At 46.9% G+C, this 21,685-nt stretch overlaps 1 protein-coding gene across 2 annotated transcripts in view; it reads left to right on the top strand.

Annotated features, from left to right (window-relative positions):
• Positions 1 to 5,689: 5,689 nt before the first annotated feature.
• The window catches only part of C1qtnf2 (C1q and TNF related 2), a 17,157-nt gene continuing 1,161 nt past the window's right edge, over positions 5,690 to 21,685 (top strand). Inside the window, exons 1-3 of one of the 2 annotated variants that reach the window (XM_055610708.1) lie at positions 6,012 to 6,057; positions 12,046 to 12,119; positions 16,323 to 16,575. In XM_055610708.1, the coding sequence (XP_055466683.1) occupies positions 12,102 to 12,119; positions 16,323 to 16,575 (271 nt within the window). In that variant the 5' untranslated portion in view covers positions 6,012 to 6,057; positions 12,046 to 12,101. Of the gene's footprint in view, positions 6,058 to 12,045; positions 12,120 to 16,322; positions 16,576 to 21,685 lie in introns of both variants that reach the window. The other variant, XM_055610707.1, reaches the window with a different exon arrangement.

Below are 21,685 nucleotides of genomic sequence, written 5' to 3'. Positions count from 1 at the left end.
ACCTCAGGGGGCTATGCTTATCAGTCCCAAAGCCTCTGTGAGCTTGACCTATGATGCCCTTGAGAAATCCTGGATTCCTCCTTTCCCAACATTGTTAGATTAGCTTCCCACTTCATCCTGTTGTATAAAAGCTACCTGCTGATACTATCCCATTACTCCCTAAAAGCTGTATATATGATGCTGTGTTTCTTGATAAACTTGTATAGCATAAGACAATAGCTTGTGCAAGACCTGCTTATCCCAGACTTCTGTATCACATTATCTTCTGATCTTCCAGTCCTCTCAGGAACCTGTCTCTGAAGAAGGACCTGCTGATCCAGATCATGAAAGAATAAATTGAAAGGAAAAGTAGAAAACATTCTGTAATGAGAACAAAATGCCACATGCCAAATAATGGGATATTCCAAAATTAGTACTCAAAGGGAAATGTATAGCTGTACATGTTTGTGCTTAAAGGAAGAAAACAGCCAGGCTTGGTGGTGCACACCTTTAATCCTAGCATGAGGGAGGCAGAGGCAGGCAGATTTCTGTGAGTTTGAGGACAGCTTGGATCTATAGAGTGAATTCCAGGACAGCCAGACTACATAGTAAGACCAAAAGAGAGAAAGAGAGAGAGAAAAGAAAAGAAAAAATAAAAGGGAAAGGGAGAGGGAGGAAATGAGGGAAGTGTGTAGGAGAAGAGGAAGGAGAGGGAAAGGGGAGGGGAGGAGAAAGAGGAGGGAGGGAGAAAGGAAAGAAGGGAAGGAGAGGGGACAGGAGGTGAGAGAGGAGGAAGAAGAGAAGGGGAGGAGGAAGGAAGAGAGAGAGGGAAGGAGAGAGGAATAAGGAAGAGGAAAGGAGAAAGGGGGAAGGGAAGAGTGAGAATGAGGAAAGGAAGGGGAGAAAAGGAGGAGAGAGAAGAAAAGGAGGAAAGAAGAGGAGGAGAGAGGAGAAAGGGAGGGGAGAGGAGGGGAGGGGCAAGGCAGTGGGAGAGGAAGGGAAGGAGGAGGAGAAGGGGATGGGAGACAGAGAAAGGGAAGAGAGGGAAGGGCGACAGAGAAGTAAGAGCTGCTTTGTTGCAGAAGTGGGTGTCAAAAAAAGTTGAACCATTTATTTTATGACCCAGGTAAATTTTGTGATGTCCACATCTTCATCCCTGCCTCCTCTGTTTCATGTCCACTAATCCACTTTATGACCTCTAGACTCAAACAGTGCCATTTTAAAGGGCTTGGTCTTTACAAGACTTGGCAGCAGACCATGAGCTATTCTCAGAGTGTGGGTTTTCTCGAAAGCTTGGAGATTTAAATTCTTCTATTGGCATTTGCCACAGGCACCATACAGAATCTCTATTTGTTCATTCAAGTGTCATTGGATCTGCTTGTTCTGAAGCTCCAGGTGGCAGAGCAGCTAGCACTAGCAAGCCTTTCATGCTCTGCTCTCTGATAACGGAGTATTTAGTAAATGGGTTGGAAAGATACCACTCCAAAGGGCCCAAACACTATTGAACATTGTGCTTCACCACCATAGTAGGTAATAAGAAATAATAACTTGCTTTTTGCCATGAGATGGCTGTTGCAATATGGTCCAAAGTATGGGAACATCAGATACTTCAAAAAGGTTGGTTCTCTGATTCACATACAATTTACAAGAACATGGAGTGTGCTTTACCACCTTATTTGGTCCGATCTGCATAATGTCACTAATGAAATAGACCAGCATGGTGTTCAGTGGGATGACAAAATGCTCAGGGTCAAGGTCATTGTGGGCTATACAGCAAGACCCTGCCTTTTTTATCATTAGTTTTTCTTTTGACCTCTATGTTCTTTTCCTGAAAATGTTTTACTTTTACTCTGTAACCCACATGCATGTCACTTTGCAACCACTTTGCAGGCCCCAAGTTCAACTTCTCTGTCCCTGTAGCATGCGTTGAGTAGACCTGACTTACAAACAGAACTCTCTTCAGAGTGTTACCTAAGTGCATAGAGCTCCCCCAGAATCAGACTCCGTGCCCAGCCACTAGCTCAGTTCGAATATATTCAGTTCAGTCACATCTCTCTCCTAATCTGGGGTCTCTGCCTTTTCTTCCCAACCAAAGGGAAGAGATAGAGAATTTACTTTTCCTTTTCTCTCCTGTGACTACACTGGCAAAAATGTGGCAAGTCCTGTCTATACCTGCTCTTCAAAGCCTGATTCTATAAAACTATTTGAGGCACTCCTTCAAATAATGTGTCTGTTTGGGTTCCTGGTTAGTCCTCACTCTCTCTCAACCCCTATGTAGCTCAGGCTTACCCCAAACGCTCAGCAGTCCTCCTACTTCAGCGTCAAAGATGCTGGGATTTCATGCACTATGCACAGCTTGTTTGTTTCTGAGCCATGCATTTGAAATGCCTTCTTAAGAGTTTCGTCTTTTCTTTTTTCTTTTCTTTTCCTCTCTCTATCTTTCTTTTCTCATCTGATTCTAAAAATAAAATTTCTCCAGCCAAGGCTCTGCAAATTACATCTGGAATCTGGTTGGAGCTTTTCTGGCCACTTCCTGTTGAACAGACATGGTGTCTATTTTGGTCTAATTTCTGTTGGAGCTCCAGCCCTTTCAGGACTTCAGCTTTCCTGAAACCATTCTGCTGGTGGAGACTCCCTCTGTTTCTTCTTTCCCTTCCCATGGAAACTACTTTATTTATGCTCTACTAGAGGAATTTGTGCTGGGGCCAATGGTTAGGTCACCTCAGCCCCCACCCCCCACTAATGTAACTGTGGGGAAAGACCCATCACTGTGCCCACACCTTCCTTCTGTGCAATGGAAGAACCAACTTCCATTTTCACTATTTCCCTAAACAAAGTGTGTCATGGTAGGGAGTTCATTGTTAATTTCCTGAAGTCTGTACCATACTTGAAGGTCCAGCCCATCCATAATAACAAAGGAAGACCCTGTAAGAACTGCCACATAGTACTTTTTTTTTTCTTTCTCAGAAAGCAAGATACTGAATTAGTAAAACTCTCCTGTGGCTTTCAAAAGCACATCATTCCAAGACACACAGTGGAAAATTAATGTGCCTCTCTCCAGTTTTCCAGTTCTTCTCTCTAGGGAATACATTTCACTTCATGAGTTTGTTGTTGTTGTTGTTTTAATAGCATTTACTTGGTAGCCAGGGCTGGGCTCAAACTTACAACCTTCTGTTTTAACCTCCTGAGTGCTGAAAGGAAGGTGTTCTCCACCACACTCGGATGAGATAGTTCATGTTCCCCTCTGGGTTTTGCTTTTGTGATCTGTTGTTTGTGTACAAGTGCATAATGATTTGTTTAACCTGCTCCCTAATTGCTTAAAGTTCTTTCTTAGTTCGAACGGGTTGAAATACATCGGGCATACTTCCAAAGCAAATTCCTGGAAACAGAACTGCTATGTCCAAAACAACATCAAAACAAAGTTTATACGTAGTATAAATCTACATACTTTCTTTTGGGCTGAGTGACGTCTTGTTGAATCCTAAGTGACATAGTTGCTAGTGTGTGCATCAACCTCATGACCTTTTAAATTGATCTTTTCCATCAAATGACATTACAGCACTGAGTATAATTCCTCATGCCCACCAACTCAGCAGTCCATAGAATGGCAGCATGCCCACCTTGCCAACAGCTGTCTCCCCAGCCTTGCTTCATGACTGACACCCCATCTAGAGTGACCTCATTCTGAAGAACTTCACCAACACTAAGCCCTGTATTGAAAATAAACATCTGAGTTCTTGGGTCTTGGCCACTAGCTTTTGGAATGATTCAGTAATGGTTTGTAGACACGTTTGTGCCAAGAGTGGAGTAAGAGAAGGGTTGAAAAGGGCAAAGAGAACAATCCATATTTTAGCTGTGGGTGTAAGTCAAAAGACCTTAGATTTCATTTCGGATCCACAACTATCAAGCCATTGATGGTCTCTGAGCCTCCTGGCATTGTGCATGAAATGGGGACCTTGGCCTAAACTCTTTTGTAAGACCTTTCCTCCTTAGTGAGTCTAAAGACTCAGATGCAGTCTAGACCGGGGCGTGCTTGCCTACCCAGTGTAAGCAAGAGGTACACAGATGAGGATATGCCTCTAGGCAGTGGATGGAACAGCTGAAAAGAGCTTTAGACAGTGATGTTTCAGGTAAGCAGGCTGGGAGCTCGTTGATTGCTACCCCCGCAAGCTGTCAAACTACCAACACAGCATCGACAGAGTTCAGAAGAGAGGCTCAGAAATGTCGTGGGGCTCCAGCAGATCATCAGTTAATAATTCAAAGAAATATTTTATTCACACCATTCCACTCACATAAAAAGAAAGGTTTGAGCTAAGCTTGGGAGGCCACAGAAGTGGGTCTTCTGTAGTAACTGACAGAAACTCATTGAAGCTAGTTTAAAGAGAGAGGAAGAATAAGAGAATAGGACTTTTATCACAACTACAGCAAGTATCAGAATAAAGTAGCCACAGCGCTCTGTACCTCTCCCAGTTCTTCTTATGTGGGGATGTCACTGCCTCTTGTCATAAGCAGATTCTTTCCAAGTGGCAGGAAGCCATGGCTCAAGGCACACTAGGACTATGTCTCTGAAGTTAATACTTCAGAAGAAAACTGGTATCCTTTCATGGAAATCACATGGGAGAGTGAATTGGTTCACTTGGCCTCGTGCCTACCATCTAGGCGTGGCTAGCCCGAGACCCACTGACCTCCACACGTGCATACACACATGAATAAACAAATACAATTTAATATTTTAATCTGTTGAATAAACATATCTTCATATCATTACTTATTTTGTATCATATAGCATATAATGCTATTATACATATTGTAGTATTGGCATAACATTTATTATTATTACAAATTATAAATTTATGTGGTATCAATACAGAGTCTCCATGTAGCTTGATTGCTTCCTAAATGCATTATGGGTGAGTGTCATGGCTAAGGGAAGAAAGGCAGGTGCAGGTAAGGCCATTATTATTCTTCCCACATCTCAGAAAGTAAAATGCTGTCTGCACATTTCACTGCCTTGTCTAGGGGGGTGGAATCGGCAAAAGACTTTGAAGGGATTTCTGCATTAAAATTCTGACTGTAAAGTTTGCCTCTTATGGCAGCTGTTAGCCAGATGCTTCTGCTGCCCAGTGGACTACGAGGAGCTAGAATAAGGGAGCAGAGGAAGGAACGGAGAGACGCTCATAACAGGCCCCCAGGGCTTTCTTGTGGTCTCTGCTTGTTGTCTAACCGGGAGCTCTCTGCCTGTGTCGGGGGCGCCGAGATCCTCCAGCAGGCCCCATCGCTCTCTGCATGATTTAAGGAAGGCCTGAGAGTCAGTCAGTGGGGATGGGGAGAGAGCTATAGTGTCTGCAGAGGAGAGAAATGAGGACTGGGACACCGCCACCTGTTCCCGAGTATGTGGACACTGACGCCCAGAGAAAATCCACACAAACGTGTGCGTTCATGTGTGAGTACACAGGGAGTCACTGAGCACCCATCAGTGCCACCTCGCACAGATACCTAGCCACTACCAGATACACCAGAACTCCAGTTAGACATTCAGCTCAGCCTTCACCACGTACGTACCTGCACATGCGCATGCTGGGGTGTGGATGCATGTTTAGGTGTATGACCTACACACACACACACACACACACACCTAAACGTGTATGTATGACTCGTGATCACTCACTAGTACACGCACATTCAGCGTGCAGGGAGACTTTCTCTCGGGACAGCCTCAGCTCCACATGCCCACACGTACGCGCGGATGGCTCTGCAGACGCTGGCAAACACACCAATAACAACGACCAAACCTTCAAATGCTCTGACAACTTCTACACGCTTCTAAACGCTTCCGGACACAGACACACCCGAGTTGCCCCCTCCGCTGGAAGTCGTCCTGAAATCCGAAGGGAAAGAGAGCGCCAGCTGCTGGCCAGCGCACGTGACTGGGAAGGAAGGCGCTCCCGCCCATGAGCCCATGACGGGATGGGAAAACTATGCCTGGGGCCCGCATCTCCCGCTGCTGCAGGCAGGACCTTGCACCATCCGAGCAGCAGCGCCGTCGGATGCCCCTGGAAGTGGCGCGGGGCACAGAGGGTGAGTGTCATGCCCTTCAGGGCAGAGAGTGGGGCGGACCTGGAGGAGCCTTGGATGCTGTAGGCATGAGAGATGAGGTAGCAGAGAGTTCGCCTGGTGAGGGATGGGCAGCTCTCAACCTCTGCCTGGGACATTATATACTCAGAATTCAAACATTTTTTTTTAAAGAGCGTGTCATATGCCGGGCTCTGACTGGTGGCTCACGGGTTAAGAAAAGAGCCCTGTGGTTTGCTGAGCACCTATTTGGTGACAAGCCCTCAGGCCCTGAACTTGTGCGCTTTCGTTTCCATGACAACGCATTCTCTCTCTCTCTCTCTCTCTCTCTCTCTCTCTCTCTCCAAAGACGGAACTGACTCAGTCACTTTAAGGACAGGCTCAGGGCTGTACATATGGCAAAGGTACTTAACCCTTTAAGTCTGAATCCGATACTTGGGTTCACAAAGTTAACATCAGTTGGTCCATTCTCTCATCAACTGTGAACATTTCTTAAAAAAAAAAAAATTAAAATGGGGGAGGGGCAGATTGTGCTCAGAAACATATAGTAAATGATAGAAAATTGCATCAAGCTCTTGATATTTCTCTTCACTCCCCCTCCTTCCTCAAACTAATTGTCTCTAAGCCTTGTCTTTTGCTTTGGTTAGACAGGGCCTCCTGCAGCCCTGTCTAGCCTCAGACTCACTGTGTAGCTGAGGATGACCTTTGACCCCTGTTCCTCCTGCCTCTGCCTACTGAGTGCTAGGACTGCAGCCGAGTTCCATCACCTCAGATTTACTCCGCGCTGGGGATCAAACCCAGGGTTTTGCGCGTGCTGGGCAAGCGCTCTTCCGGCAGAGCCAATCCCCAGCACCCAAGCCTCGTTTGTATCTATATATGGTTCATATTCTCTATTCCCACTGCTCTCTGACCCACCCCAGGGACCTCAACATTCAACCAAACTATGGCAGTGGCTCGGAGTGGCCCCCCAGCCTGGTCCCTGCTGTAACACAAGAAAGCCTCGTACATCTCAGTGTGGTTCTCCTCTGCTGTGACCAGAAAACCGTTTGGTTTGCAATGTTTCATTCCCGTAAATGAGCATCTGCCAGACACGGTCTACACTAGACCGGCAGCATTAATAATGACGATGGCATTCAGCATTATTAAAAACGCCTCTTCTCCATGTTTCACTTCTGCTCTCCCATCTGCACGGGGTTATTTGTTATCTGGTTGCTACATGCATTACTCAGCCTTCTGCCACCAAAACTCAGCTCCTCCACACATCTCTCTAGACATCGCCTCTGCCCTTCCTTCTAATTCAACTAGCAGACCACAGTCAAATGGGTGATGGCTTCCCAGGTCCTAGCAGGGGCATCACCTTTGTTCCAGTAGTGTCTCACTGTACGGGTGAGTTGGAATTCTTTACACAAGCTCAAAGTCGTCTCTGAAGCTACTCTGTCTCCATGACGTAATCAGCAAGATTCCCCAAGAAATCTGTGTGTGTGTGTGTGTATCTGTCTGTCAGTCTCTCTTTCTGTGTGTGTGTGTGTGTGTCTGTCTCTCTCTCTCTCTGTGTATGTGTCTGTGTCTGTGTGCTTGTGAGGACACATGCACTTGAGTGATGTAGAGGTCAGAGGGCAATCTCGGGTGCTATTCCTTGGAGTTTCCATCCCCAGTCAGGGTCTTTCATAGACCAGGAGCTCACCAAGTAGGGTAGGCTGGCTTGCCAGGGAGTCCCAGACAATTGCCTGTCTCTGCTTCTCCAAGGACAGAATTGGAAGCACATTTCACCATGCAAGTCTCTCTCTATTTTTAATGTGGGTTCTGGGGATCAAACACCGGTCCTCATACTTTGAGTATTTGCTCACCAGCCCAGGAAGTCACTTTGGTCTCTGCATTCTTTCCTGTCTAGTCCTGGCCCTGCGGACTGGGCACTTTTCCCCATAATTCCCCATAATCTTGTACTCCTGCTTCTTACGCCCTGGTGTTCACTAAAGGGTAGCAGAGTGATACTCACACTTCCGCAACCTTTTCCTGCCAGTCAGAGCCCTGCAAATGGCATTTGTCTACATGAGAGGAACCCTGTACAAATCAAATTGCTCAGTGAATGTCCTTCTATTATAGGTCCAGTTTTGAAAGCAATTCTCTGCCAGACCCTTTCTAATGCCAGTGACTCTCCCCTGGGTTTGTCCTTTTCTGTAACTGGCTTATTTCTCTGCATGTACCCAGTCATGTTGGCATCACTAACCTGTCAGAGACTCTCCTGCTAGCAGAGGTGTTGGGATAGAGGACCATGAGTTCTGGGCCTGGCATAAGCAGGCCTGGTTTCCCAGATAGGCTTGACATGGGGAAATGATTTTCTACTCTTTTGGGCTCTCCTTTGTCTTCTGCAAAATGGAGACGCCAGTATAGAACTTTTAGGACTCTGAGGAGAAATATAAGGCCTGCAGGGTGCTAGGTCCCCCAGAAAAGTGAAAAGTTTTCTTTCTTCCTTTTTTTCTTCATGTTCACGTGCCTGAGTGTGGGCATAACTATGCAACAGCGTGCATGCAGAGAACACAGAACAACTTCACGCGTTGGGCCTCGCCTTCCACCTGATTTGGGGCTTCTAGCTGTGCTATGAATTTCCAAGGAGTCTTGTGTCTCCACTTCCCATCTTACTATAGGAGCACTGGAATTACAGACCTGCACTCCTGTCTCCTGGATTTATATGGCTTCTGGGGATTTGAACTCACACCTTCACACATTCATAACAAGTGCTTTACACACCGAGTCATCTCCTCAGCACAATAAATTTTCATCTGAACTTAAAATTAGAAAAAAAGAAAAACAAAAATTAAAAGTACAGTGTATAGCTAACTCTGATGGCATATACCTGTCAGCCCTGCACTTGGGAGACCGAGGCCCAAGGTCAGAAGTTCAAAGCTTTCAAAGCTACAGAGCGAGGTCCAGGACAGCCTAAGATATTGTCAAAAATAGAAGCAGAGATGCGGGGCTGGTCAGGAAGCATGTGAAGAAGGATTGCAGACAAGCTCCAGGCCAGCCTGCTCTATCTACACAGTCACTACAGACTAACCAGGTCTAAATACACAGGGAGACCCTATCTCAAAAAGAAAAAAAAAAAAAAGACAAAAAGTGCAGTGCAATCTGAGGTCCACATAAGGCAATCAATTAGTAAGCAGCAAGCTGATCACTTTTTATATGTATTTGTGTGGTATGTGTGTATAGGTGTGTGATGTGTTCACATGTGTATTCACATTGACCCTGAAATTGACCTTCCAGCTAGGCTGTGAGGCCATCAAGTTTCAGGGAAGCACCTGTCCCTACTGGCCTGGAGAGATGGCTCGGCAATTAAGAGCACTGACTGTCCTTCCAGAGGACTCAGGTTCAATTCCCAGCACACACATGGTGGTTCACACGTTCTGTACCCCAGTTCCAGTGTATCCATCTTTCTCTTCTGGCCTCCGTTGGTACCAGACACACACGTGGTACAAAGACATACATGAAATAGATAAAAACAAATCAAATCAAATCAAATAAAAACAGAATTAAAAAATATTTTTAAAAGACTGTAAAATGTCACACTAATGATTTTTTTTAAGATGACATGTTCAAATGAGATGACAACATTGATCTAAATAATACTGAAATTAACTTCACCTGCTTCTTATTATTCCTTAATATGACCATGGGATAATTTAAAATGACATGTATGGGGCTGGAGTGATGGCTCAGAGGTTAAGAGCACTGGCTGCTCTTCCAGAGGTCCTGAGTTCAATTCCCAGCAACTATATGGTGGCTCATAATCACCTGTAATGAGATCTGTTGCCCTCTTCTGGCCTGCAGGCACGCATGCAGCAGAATGCTGTATAAGTAATAAATAAATAAATCTTAGAATGGCATATATGGCTTCTGTCCTTTTCCTACTGGACAATGCTGCCCAATTATTCTCCCCCAGCAAAGTGGTCGGTCTGCCACGCCAAGGCTGGCCCTCTGGAGGCATGGAGACAGGAGAACAAACACCCTCGCTCCTCTTCCCCTGTTCTTCAGGTCTCACTCAGCAACCGCATCCTTCTCCCTTACTGTGCTCCTTGGCCCTCCACTTGGAGCATTAGTCACCAGCATGGTGGGGCTTGATGGTCTCCCATTTCAACTACCAGGAGCCTAGGTTCCACCTCCCTGACTCCTGCAGCTGTTTTTTTAGTGGAGGCTCAGACCTCTAACGGCCTGGACTAGAGGACTGGCTTGCACTGTCTGCCATGTTGAACATCATGTTTGTAAGCTTTGAACGACCTGAAGTATATATATAGCAGAAAATAGAATCTGTCGGTATTAACCCCAAGTCTGACTTCCTGCGTGCTTTCAGAAATGTCTGCTGAAGCAAGCCCAACCAGGTCCTAGCTCCTGAGACCTCTCATTACATCATACTTTATCCTTGGACCTCTTTATAAAGTATTCTTGGCAGAGCCAAGAATGGAGAGGGGAAGAAAAATTAAAATATTTCTCAGCAAGACGACCCTGTGCTTTTCAACCCTCTGTGTTCACGTTGTAATCCTCTGTCTCTCTCCTCTGGGCACTTAAGAGCTTCCAAGTGGTCCTCAAACTTAAGATTCCAGAAAAAAAAAAAAAAAAAAAAAAGATGTCCTGAGAGCTCTGTACGGAACTACACCCAGCCTCTCTCCTCCAGGCCACCTCAGCATTTAGAGGAACTGAAGAATGACTGCTTCTAATTTGCTTCCTGGAATTGGGGAAGGCAGGGTGTTTTCCATTAGAGCATTCTCCCATCAAAGCAGATTTTTCAGCAGTCTTCATCCATCTGCAAGCAAGCCCTCTCCAGCCACCAGCCTTGTCCCTTTTAAATGCACACACAGGAAGAACTCCCCAGGTAGACCCAATTGAGGAAGGTCCTCTGGAGGCAAGGCATCACTCCAGGGTCTCCTGATGGAGGTGGAGACTGTGAGCTTCAGCTGAACCACAGCTTGAGCCCTTTGGGCTCTCTAGATTCCCAGTAGTCAAGTGTAGCTTTGTCAGCCACAAAGTGTATCAAAACCCTGCTGTTATTTCATGGGTTATGAGTGACCATTGCGCTCAGGGTCACTTAGTTTGTGTTGAACGTGAAGATTATGTGCCACTGTGCTAGGCTCCAGTGTTAGAGAGAGGGATTATCAGGGTCCCTACCTCCCCAGGGAGACAGAAACAAATAGTGATCATATTTGGGTTCACACGCTTTGAAAGGCACAGGGTAATCCAGGAGCATTATGGACCAGGTACCATGGGCAGTGTTTGGCAAGGAGATGAGACTAGACCTGAGGATTTGAGGATGAGGTGGGCGGCTGAGAGGGCTTCTGGGGAGCAGGTTAGGGTAATGGGGGGCAAGTGGCCAACTGCAGTGTTTAGTGTGTCAGCCCCCGGGTAGGTGTTCGGAGGCATAATCTCACTCTTGACACAGATTCGGTGGGTTTAAAAAACGCCATTGTGTCCATGAAAGACTTAAGCAAATGAATGATTGCTTTCCTCAGGGATCTTATCCGAGAGAGAGAGAGAGAGAGAGAGAGAGAGAGAGAGAGAGAGACCTGTTTGAGATCTTCAGATCTTCAAGGGGAGATTGGTCAGTACCTGGGCCTCACAGCCTCACTCAAAGCCCAGACAAGCATTCCTGGCCTGGCATTTGTACTTGCAGGCCACATTCCAGAAAAATACATGAAAGGCGAGGGTCCCCACCTCTGGCCCTTCTCCTGTCACAGTCTTGGCAGAAGGCCCTGAAGAAAGAGCCAGAGGCTATATACTGTGAAGGGTGGAGGGAGAAGGTTCTTGCCCTACAGAGGACGCTGGCTGGAGCCACGGGCTCCCAGGGCTTTCCTGGAACATGCTTTTTTCATGAACTACTAGCTACTTTCCTGAGAGGCTAGAAACCCAGGACTGGGCAGACTGAAACCAGACTTCAGAACGCATCCAAGTTTAACACCTCAGGATTCCGTTCCTGGGACTTAACTGTTATTATTTTTTTCCCTTTAGCAAGAAGACTTGATGAAGCCTTTCTTCCCAACCCATTCCCAGAAAGAACAGTTTAGATGACAGTTTTTAAAAAGGTATGGGGCAGGGTGTGTGTGTGATGGTTAATTTTTTTTTAATCTGACCCAATTAAACTTCTCTTTGTGGAACATTTGCTGTATGTGAGGTATTCTGCAAGCACAGCGCCCGAGACGGGGACAGAAAGCCAGACTGAGCAAGCCCAAGGAAAGTCTCTATCTGGGCCAGGTTAGAAAACTGATGGAAGAGAGAAAAGTTGCTTGAATTAGTGGTTTCCATGCCCTTCAACATTTAGACCCCCTCTTCTCTCCGCTATAGACTTTCTGAGTCTCAACTACTCATTAAGCAGCTGTTCCTCTTTTTTAAACATTTGTGTGTGCACTCAGGTCCTTTGGAAGAGCAGAAGGTACTCTTAACCACTGAGCCATCTCTCCAGCCCCAGAGCAGCTCATATGCTTGGAAGTTTGTAAAGAGGTGGCCAGCTGCAGTTTTTTGCTCATGGGATTCAGGGATGAAAGAGACAATCAAGTAAACAAACTAGGGCCATGGAAGGACAGCTGCCTGAAAGAGGGAGTCAGGGAATACTTGGAAGGTTGAAAGCTAAGCCTGAGAGCACTGTGCTAAGAGCAGAAGGGGGATGGACCTTGGCCTGATGGAGGCCCTGTAGCTGCCCAACAAGCAAAGGAAGGGAGGAAAGGGGGAAGCAAAGGCCAGGGTGAGGCTGAAGCCAGGTCCTTTAGGCTCTTGTGGGCTTTGTAAGGGTTCTTGTCTTTGTAGCCCACAGCCAGAAGCTACTGGACCAGCTTAAAGAATGCGGTGGCTGATGGATGGTTTTAAACGCTGCTTGGAGCATGTGGAAGAGGTTGGGAGTCATGGCGTAAACATGGGAAGGGAGGGTGTTTAAAGTCCGAGTGAGGAATGAATAATGGGATGTGGTAGGCTTTGCAAACCCCAACCCTGGTCTCTTGGCTAGGACCCTAGTTGAACCCCACATCATGAACACCCCAGAGGGCTTTGTGGTGGGTAATCAGGATCCTGGAGGCTCCTGACTATTGAAGTAAGACTTTTCAAAGAACAGAAAATATTCCATTGTTTAGTTCTTTGTGTGTATGCGTGTGCGTGCGTGCATGCATGTGCGCACACTGGCATGTTTAATTATATTTGTTCATTGGTGTTCTGCCTGAATAGTATGTCTGTGTGAGGGTGTATGACCCCCTGGAAATGGAGTTACAGGCAGTTGTGAGCATCCATGTGGGTGCTGAAAATTGAATTTGGGTCCTCTGGAAGAGCAGCCAGGGCTCTTTACTGCTGAGCCACTTCCTCACCCCACCCCTTTTCGGTGTGTTTTTTGAGGAGAGTCCCTTGTAGCCAAGGCTGGCTTTGAACTTGCTGTGTAACTGAGGATGACTTTGAACTCGTGATTCTTCTGTGTCCACCCCAGTGCTGCGATTACAGGTGTGCACCGCCACACCCCAGAGAGCAAACGGTTTTTCTCCAGTAACTGATTACCAAAGTATCTTGAGAAAGCAGAAATATCACTTTGAAATCTTCAAAGTCACATAGCATGCACACATATAAAACTGCCAAGTAAAATCCAACATCTCAAAGGGTGCTGTGTACGGCTTCGCATGTGCTTCAAGGTCTCTTCTGGGATGTTTGGAAGGAAAAACATCTAAGCAATGCTGTCAGCATGAAAAGCATTTGTATATCAGGAGCAGCCAACACCAAGTTCAAATATAACTTCTGCCAATAGGCAGCTGTGTAGACACGAGCACATTGCTTCTGGGGGCGGGGAGAGGTAGAGAAGGGAGAAAGGTAATTAGGGGTAAACATGGCCACTAGGCATGGTTGGCCATGGGTAAAGTCTACTCCCTGATGGTGTGACAGTGGGCAGACCACTTCAATCTTAGAGCCTTGGCTTCTTCCTTTGACAACTTCCTTTTGCTTTTGGAGGGTTCGCTGTACCTTTCCCATAACGCACTGCAGACCACGGGTCATTCATTGGGAGCGCTCAATAATGTCAGTTTGTCTCTGCCTCAGTTGCCAAGGGAAGGAGTTGGGTTTGACACCCTCCCTAAGTTGGCTCTGCGTTTATGTAAAAGCCTGCGGGAGAGTTACCCCACCCAGACAGATGGCTTGGGGTCTTGCTCCCATCCAAGCATGCTATCGTCCTCCCCGGTTTTCTCACCAGGGCCATCTTGTGGGTGGTGGTGTGAGTGTGGAGCTCAGGGTGGAGCAAAGCTATCGGGAGCCTTGTTTTTCTTAGAGGTGCCAGGGAAGGAAGGAGACTCTCCCTCTCCCTTGAGCTCTGGAAGAAAATCTAGTCCCCTGCCTTTCTTTCCAAAGCTATTCCTGGCTCCAGCTCCCAGGAATGCCTCTGGGGCTGCAAGAACATTCAGGCTCCAGCTCCAGAAAACGGTAAAAATAAACCATCTTCCTGTGTGTCCCAGAGCAGCCCGCCCATTAGGCCCTGGGGCCTGCTCCAGGCAGCTGTCACTGAGAGGCCACTGACTCCACTCTGTCCAGAGATGATCAGGCTGAAGAGAACAAGTGTTCTCCCTCCGAGAGGCTTGTGACTATAGTTCAGAGTAGAATAGAGGGGAACACTGTGACAGATGTGGCTCTGTGCCCTCCCCTGTCTAGCTGTCTCTTTGCTGTGGCTTTAGCTGTTCTCTGGGTTTATGTCTTGTAAAAGACACTCCACCTTTTTCCTGCCTTCTTCTTTCCCTCCTTCCCTTCCCCCCTCCTCCCCTCCCTCCTTCCCTCTCTTGCTAATCTGAAACATTTACACATCACAAATTTCCAGATCATATCAAAACTGCTTGAAAAATTCATTTCCATTCTGTCAGACACCCCCACCCACCTCCCAGATGTGCTTTAACAGGAGGGGGACACTGCTCAAGCTCTGGAGCTCAGGGCTCTTCCTGATTCTTCACTCCTTCCCCTCCCCCATCGCCTCTGCTTCCACCCTGCTTTGGTCTTGATGCTGACAACTGCCCAGGCTTTGGGGCTGTCTTTGGCTGCTCCGCTTGAAACAAGCTGGCCCCTCCTCAGCTCCTGGTCCGCTCTAGATCAGGACATCTTCTTTTCAGTACCAAGGAACCAGGGCCTCACCCCTGCCAGCTTTCTCCTTTTAATTCTGAGACAGAGTCTCGCTAAATTTCCCAGGCTCCCCTCACTGACTAATGTTTGTTTAAAAGGGAGCAGAGAGACACAAACATAGGTGATCAAACATTGTAGCTCTCGTGTCAGGCTTGCTCAGCGTAATCAATGCGTATTAGTGTTGTGCCAATGGCAGGCACTTCTGGAAAACTGCCCCAGATGCTGTGAAGGCCTCGTTCTCTTTCCTCTTCCCACTCAATGAGATGAGAGTTGTGGGAGCATCTGTACCGTGCAGATATACAAACCAGGGCTCTGATAATGTGCTCAAAGGCTGCGTGGGAGCCATGAAGCCAGCCACTCCTCAAGTCCATAACAAAAAGGAAGGCCGGAGATGGAAAGGCTCAGCACGGGAGCTGGTACTGAGATGGGACAAGTTGGGACTGAGATGACCATCAGCACCCGGCCACCCTTAGAAGCTTACCATGAATGCAAATTGTGCAGCCCTGCTTCTGAGCTACTCATGCATAAATTTAGGGGTTGGGCCTCAACTCTCTGCCTTTTAACAAGCAACTCCCACCCTGACTCTCAGAATGAATACTACCACTCTCTTCTAGCCCTTTGCTATTTGGATAGAAAAACTAGGGGTCAGTGAGGAAAAGGGACTAGCCTAAGGTCACAAAGCAAGTTACCACTGAAAGCCATCCCTGTGGTAGGAAGTCATGGCTGCCGTGTTTATTCTTCCTCCTGGGAAGAGAGCCCGTTGATGACTCTGTACCAGAGATGGTTTGTTGACAGGCCTTAAGCGAACCCCTTTAATACAATTCCTCATGTGGTGACCCCAAGCCATAAAATTATTTTCATATCCACTTCATAGCCGTAATTTTGCTGGTATTATGAATCATAATGCAAATACCTGTGTTTTTCGATGGTCTTAGATGACCCCAGTGATGCGGTCATTCAACTCCCAAAGGGGTCATGCATGACCCATAGGTTGAGAACCACTAGTCTAGATGGATGTCTGGGATGGAGGAATGAAAGACAGACAGAAATGCCCTGTACCCATGCCTCCTCCTCCTCCTTCTGATGCCTTTGGAATGACCAAGTAGTATGTCAGCACTGTGTCCACTCTCACCTGCCACAGCTCTTTTTTTCACCCCTAGGTGACCACCATGCTCTCCTGGGTGCTCTTGGCCTGTGCCCTTCCATGTGCTGCTGACCCAATGCTTGGAGCCTTTGCTCGAAGGGACTTCCAGAAGGGTGGCCCTCAACTAGTTTGCAGCCTGCCTGGTCCCCAAGGCCCGCCTGGCCCGCCAGGAGCACCAGGAACCTCAGGAATGGTGGGAAGAATGGGTTTTCCTGGTAAAGATGGCCAAGACGGCCAGGACGGAGACCGTGGAGACAGTGGAGAAGAAGGTAAGAGATCTATACCAGCTCTCTTGCCCCACCCAGGGTTGATAGCGTCTGTCATGGAGGGTGCTTCCGAGTTTCTAAAACTAAGCACCCATCACTATCTTTTCATAACCAAGGGGAAGAGAGCAGATGGAGACTATCAATCATGTGTTCCCGCCTCCGCTGAGCCTTTGAATTGCTAAGTGGTGAGTTGAGGCAAACCTGGAAGCTGTTATTCAAAGCACTTGGTTTGCAAGTGACATCAGCCCAATTAATAGGACCAATTGATATTACTTGACTCATGAAACTGAAGACCGAGAGCTGAGCTTCTGAAATGGCTTGGCCCAGGGGTTTAATTCTTCTTGTCGGGGGCTCTGCTTCTCCCTGTGTGTTAGTTTCATCCCCCTAAAAGCTGGATGAGCTGAAATGGCAGTTGATTCATCAGGTCTCCATTCCTACAGCTTCATCCATATCTATTTTTTCACCTTTTTGCAGGGAGATGTGGTACCACCATTTGCCAGTGATAGATCATATGCCATCTATGGATGTTTCTGAATGGGTAGTAGAAGCATGTGGTCACTGTAGCTGATAGCCCCACAGGACCCACACAGAGTAGGGGAGGGTTGTTTTCCAAATAGGGGATCAGGTAGTCAAGGAACAGATTGGATTCTATCTTTAGGCTCCTTCCACTTGACTTTCTGTCTATCTGTGACCTTTCACCTCTGCTCTTTATAACACCAGCATCCTCAAATGTACATCTGAAGCAGTTTTCTGTTCTCAGTGCTAGGAATTCAACCTGGGACCTTGTGGAGGTTAAGGATACCCTCCACCCTGCCAACCCCATCACAGCTTTGACTCACACAGCACTGTAACACTGACAAGGCACTTTGAGTAAGTCATTCACTGGATCACAAACAGCATCCTTTAAAGTAAATGCCCTTATTATTCCAAGTTTCAAATGAGATTAAGTGTCAGGGTGACAGGGTTAAGATGAGCATCTCATAGCTGCAAGAGCTTCAACCTGGATATTAATTTTCACAAGTGTCTTAACTTCCCCTAACCTTAGCATCCACAAATCTGCAACAGTGATAACAACAGTGTACCACAATACCTCACCAGAGTGGGTGAGGACGAACTGTGTGAAGCCAGTGTTACAATATTATTCACCGCCTAACCTGATTTGCTGAACTTAGACTCCAAATGCATGGTCTATCACACAAAACCAACTCATCCAAAGGGACCTCTTTCTAGGGAACGACCTCTGACAATAATGGAAACGTATAGACCCCAGGAGGTCTTGTGGGGGTGGGTGCAGTGGCTGTCACTACCCCACATTCTTTGACCCAGTGATATATTCAGGTTAGGCAGGGACTGCCTGAGCCTTTCTGGAGATTTGCTTCTGTCTCTATGTCAACCTCTCCTTGATCAGGAGCAAGGAGGGAGCAGGTCTGGGATTCTTTGGGCTGTCTCTCCTGCCAGAGATCAAGGGACTGCTAAAGAAGGCAGTGTTGAGAGGCAGAAACGGAGCAGCCAGATTTGGCAACCTCACCAAATCCCAGGTCAACCTTGGGACTGGAGCAGGCTAATGTCTAGCCATGCCTCCAACCAGCAAACGTAACCCCATCTCTAGAAAGATCTCAGGAAGGAAAGTCGGTGCTTCCTGAAGCCTTTCCGAAGGAAACAAAGCAGGAAGCAGATCACACAGCCTGAGAGCTGAACTCTGGTCCTTTGCAAGTGCTCTTGATGGCTCAACCATCTTCCCAGTCCTTAATTTCCATTTTTATCAAGGACTTGCCTAGTTTTGTTTTTCCGCCATTGATTGTTCATCCCCCTTTGGTGCTAAGCCTGTGCTCTACCACTGGCCTAAATGTCCCACCCTCATTTTATTAATTAAGTGTATAAGTAAATGGCTTTGCATATTAACTGTATAAGTAAATGCACTCTGTGGTTTGAGGTGCCTACAGAAAAGTCCAGAAGGTGCACACCTGATTGATGTACAGTGGTTTTGTCTAGAGAATGAAAGAAAGACAAGGAGTGGTTAAGGAGGGCCCCTCGTGTATACGTGCCATCTGAATTTTATCACCAGGACACTATCTGTGTGCTACTTATACAGCTCAAAAATGGCTCCCGGCTGGAGAGATGTTTCCATGGTTAAGAACACTGGTTGCCCTTCCAGAGGATCTGAGTCTGCTCCAGTTCCAGGAAATTTGGTGCCCTTTTCTAGCCTTAGGGACCACATAGGAACCAGGCACATGGGCAGTACACATACATACATACAAGGAACACACACATAAACGTAAAATAAAATCATTTGAAAATGGCTCCTGAAAATTAGACTCTCAATTAAGAAATGTTATTTGGAAGGCTATTTCCCTATTATTTAAGGTAATACATGTTTAAACATATGACATTAAACTCAAGACTAAAATATAATGTGCACATCAAGTCACGTCAGGACTAAGTGCATCCTCGTCCGCTGAAGCTGGGCAGGGCTGCCCTGCCAGGGAGAAGTGATGGAAAAAGCAGAGAGTCCGTGTCATAGTCCCTGATCTCTTTACTGGAAAACCCACCTGAAGCTGCCCATTGGCTACATATGTGTATCGGGCCTAGGTCCAGTTCATCCATGGCTCTTGGCTGTTGCTCCAGTCTCCGTAAGCACCATTGGGCCCAGGTTAGTTGACTCTGTTGCCCTTCTTGTGGAGCTCTTGTCCCCTCTGGGCCCTTCTATCCTTCCCCTCTTTCTTCCACAAGGCTCTCTGAGCTCTGCCTAATTTTTGCCTGTGAGTCTTTCTTAATTAGTGATAGATGGGAGAGGGCTGAGCTCATTGTAAGTGGTGCCATCCCTGGGCTGGTGATCTTTAAGAAAGCAGGCTTATCAAACCATGGAGAGCAAGCTATTCATTAAGCAGCACCCCTTCATGGACCCTGTGTAGCTCATGACTCCAGGTTCTTGCCCTGTTTGAATTCCTCTCCTCTGCCTTCCTTCAATGATCAACAGTGTTGTGGAATTGTAAGCCAAATAAACCTTCTCCTCCCTTTCTTTTATTATGGTGTTGTTGCAGCAATAGAACCCCTAAGACACCAAGGCAACTCTTATAAAAGAAAGCATTTAACTGGGGGGTTGCTTGCAGCTTTAGAGGTTTATGCCATTATCATCACAGGGAGCATGGTGGTGGGCAGGTGTAGGGAATGAGAGGAGGGCTTTGCATCCAGATCCACAAGCAGAGGGAGAGAGACTGGGCCTGGAATGGGCTTTTGAAACCTCATAGACCACCCCTAGGGCATACCTCCTCCAATAAGACCTCTTAAGCCTTCCCTGACAGCTTATCACCTGGAAACTGAGCATGCATGAGTCCATGGGAGCCATTCTCATTCCAGCCACCACATTCCACTCTCTGGCCCCTCTAAGGTTTGCAGCCATGATCATAACGTGTATCGTAATGCAAAATGCATTCAGTCCAACTTCAAAAGTCCCCATAGTCTTAAGGCTGTTTAAAAGCCCAAAGTCTCTTGTGAGACTCAAGGCCATCTCTTAATTGTAATGCCTGGAGGATCAAAACAAAAAAGCAGCCCACACTCTTCTCATATACAGTGGCACTCAGGATATACATTACTGTTCCCAGAAGGGAGGAAAGGGAGGATAGTGAGGAAATACTAGATCAAAGCAAGACTGAAAACCGTCAGGGCAAACTCCAAATCCTGTATCTCCACATCTGATGTCAAAGCATTCTCCAGAACTCCGGCTCCTTCCAGTTTTGTTGACTGCCACAATTACAAATGGGCTTGTTTTAGCTAAGTTTACATGACATGGGCTGGATGGTCCAAAATGATGGAAAGGCTGAGCACTCAGCAGCTGCTCAGTCCAAATCTGGCACTAAAGGCCCAGAGGGTTCCTGGAGAGCCACAAGTCTTCAGTCTGCAGTGGAAGGCTGAAGAGGCTGCTAATGTCTGCCGAGGATGGCCGCAGCAGTAGCAACAGGGTGGACACATTCACCAGGTGAGGGTGAAGGCGGGCAGGCAGCAGCAGCCTTTCCCCAAGAAACTCTTTTCATCCAGGACACAGCCAGAAGGTGCTGTCCACTGTAAGACAGTGTCTTCCTCATTCAGTTAATGCTTTCCTCACAGGCCTGCCCAGAGGTACGCCATCTGCCTGATTCCGATCCAATCAGACTGACCACCAAGATTAGCCATTGCACAGTAAAACGCTTACATACTATATAGAAGCAACAGAGTGCCTTGTCAGGGTGTAAAAGTCCCACGATGTTTCTCCCAGCCGCCACTTCAGTGCAGGTAACCATCACTACCCCGTGCCTGGCAATGCTCATGTACTTTGATGGGAATTGGGCACGCCTTTCATTGCCTTTGCATGCAGTCCTGTCATTTTGACAATGCCTGGCTGTGCTGAGGTAGAACACAAGCCCGCTTCCATATATGCTCAGCTTAAAATGTGTTGAGGGGGGATTGGGAGGGGAAGAGAGAGGGAGCTACAGGAGGGATACAAAATAAATAAAGTGTAATTAATAAAAAAAGTTTTTTTAAATGTGTTGAGGGGCCAGGCTTGGTAGCTCTCTTGGCATCCCAGTAAATGGGAGATGGGAGAAGGCTCAGCAGTGTAAAGCCAGTCTTGGCTTTGCAGTGAATTCATACCACCCCTGGGCCACATGAGACTATCGTGTTAAAAGATCATAATACATGAATGTTTCATATACAATCATTGGCACAAAGGTGCTGTTTTGTAGGAGAATGTATATTTTATGAAATAGCAGCATTAAAAACCAAGAAGCGTTCTCTGAGCGAACATCTGGGGATGTTCTGCATGATTTACCAAATGATGTTTGACAGTTACTTGGTGTTTGCCAGGCTCTGTCATGTGCGTTCAGAAAACACAGGCATCAGTAGCATTGTTGTTTTCCTGTCACATGGAAGTTTCTGCCACCTGCTGCTGTTTCCCCTCGGTGGACCTCACAGATATCTTTATGCAGCGTGTAAATCCACCTCCTTCTTTTTATTTTTTTTTGAGATGGAGGCTTATGAAGCCCAGACTAGCGTCAAGCTCACTATGTAGCCAAGATGATGATGAATTCCTGATCACACACACACACACACACACACACACACACACACACACACACAC

Source organism: Psammomys obesus, unplaced genomic scaffold (assembly GCF_907164565.1).
Source record: "Psammomys obesus unplaced genomic scaffold, mPsaObe1.curated_primary_1811, whole genome shotgun sequence".
Taxonomy (NCBI): Eukaryota; Metazoa; Chordata; class Mammalia; order Rodentia; family Muridae; genus Psammomys; species Psammomys obesus.
Note: the sequence above shows the minus strand (reverse complement) of the source record. Positions and strands in the feature narration are given on the sequence as shown.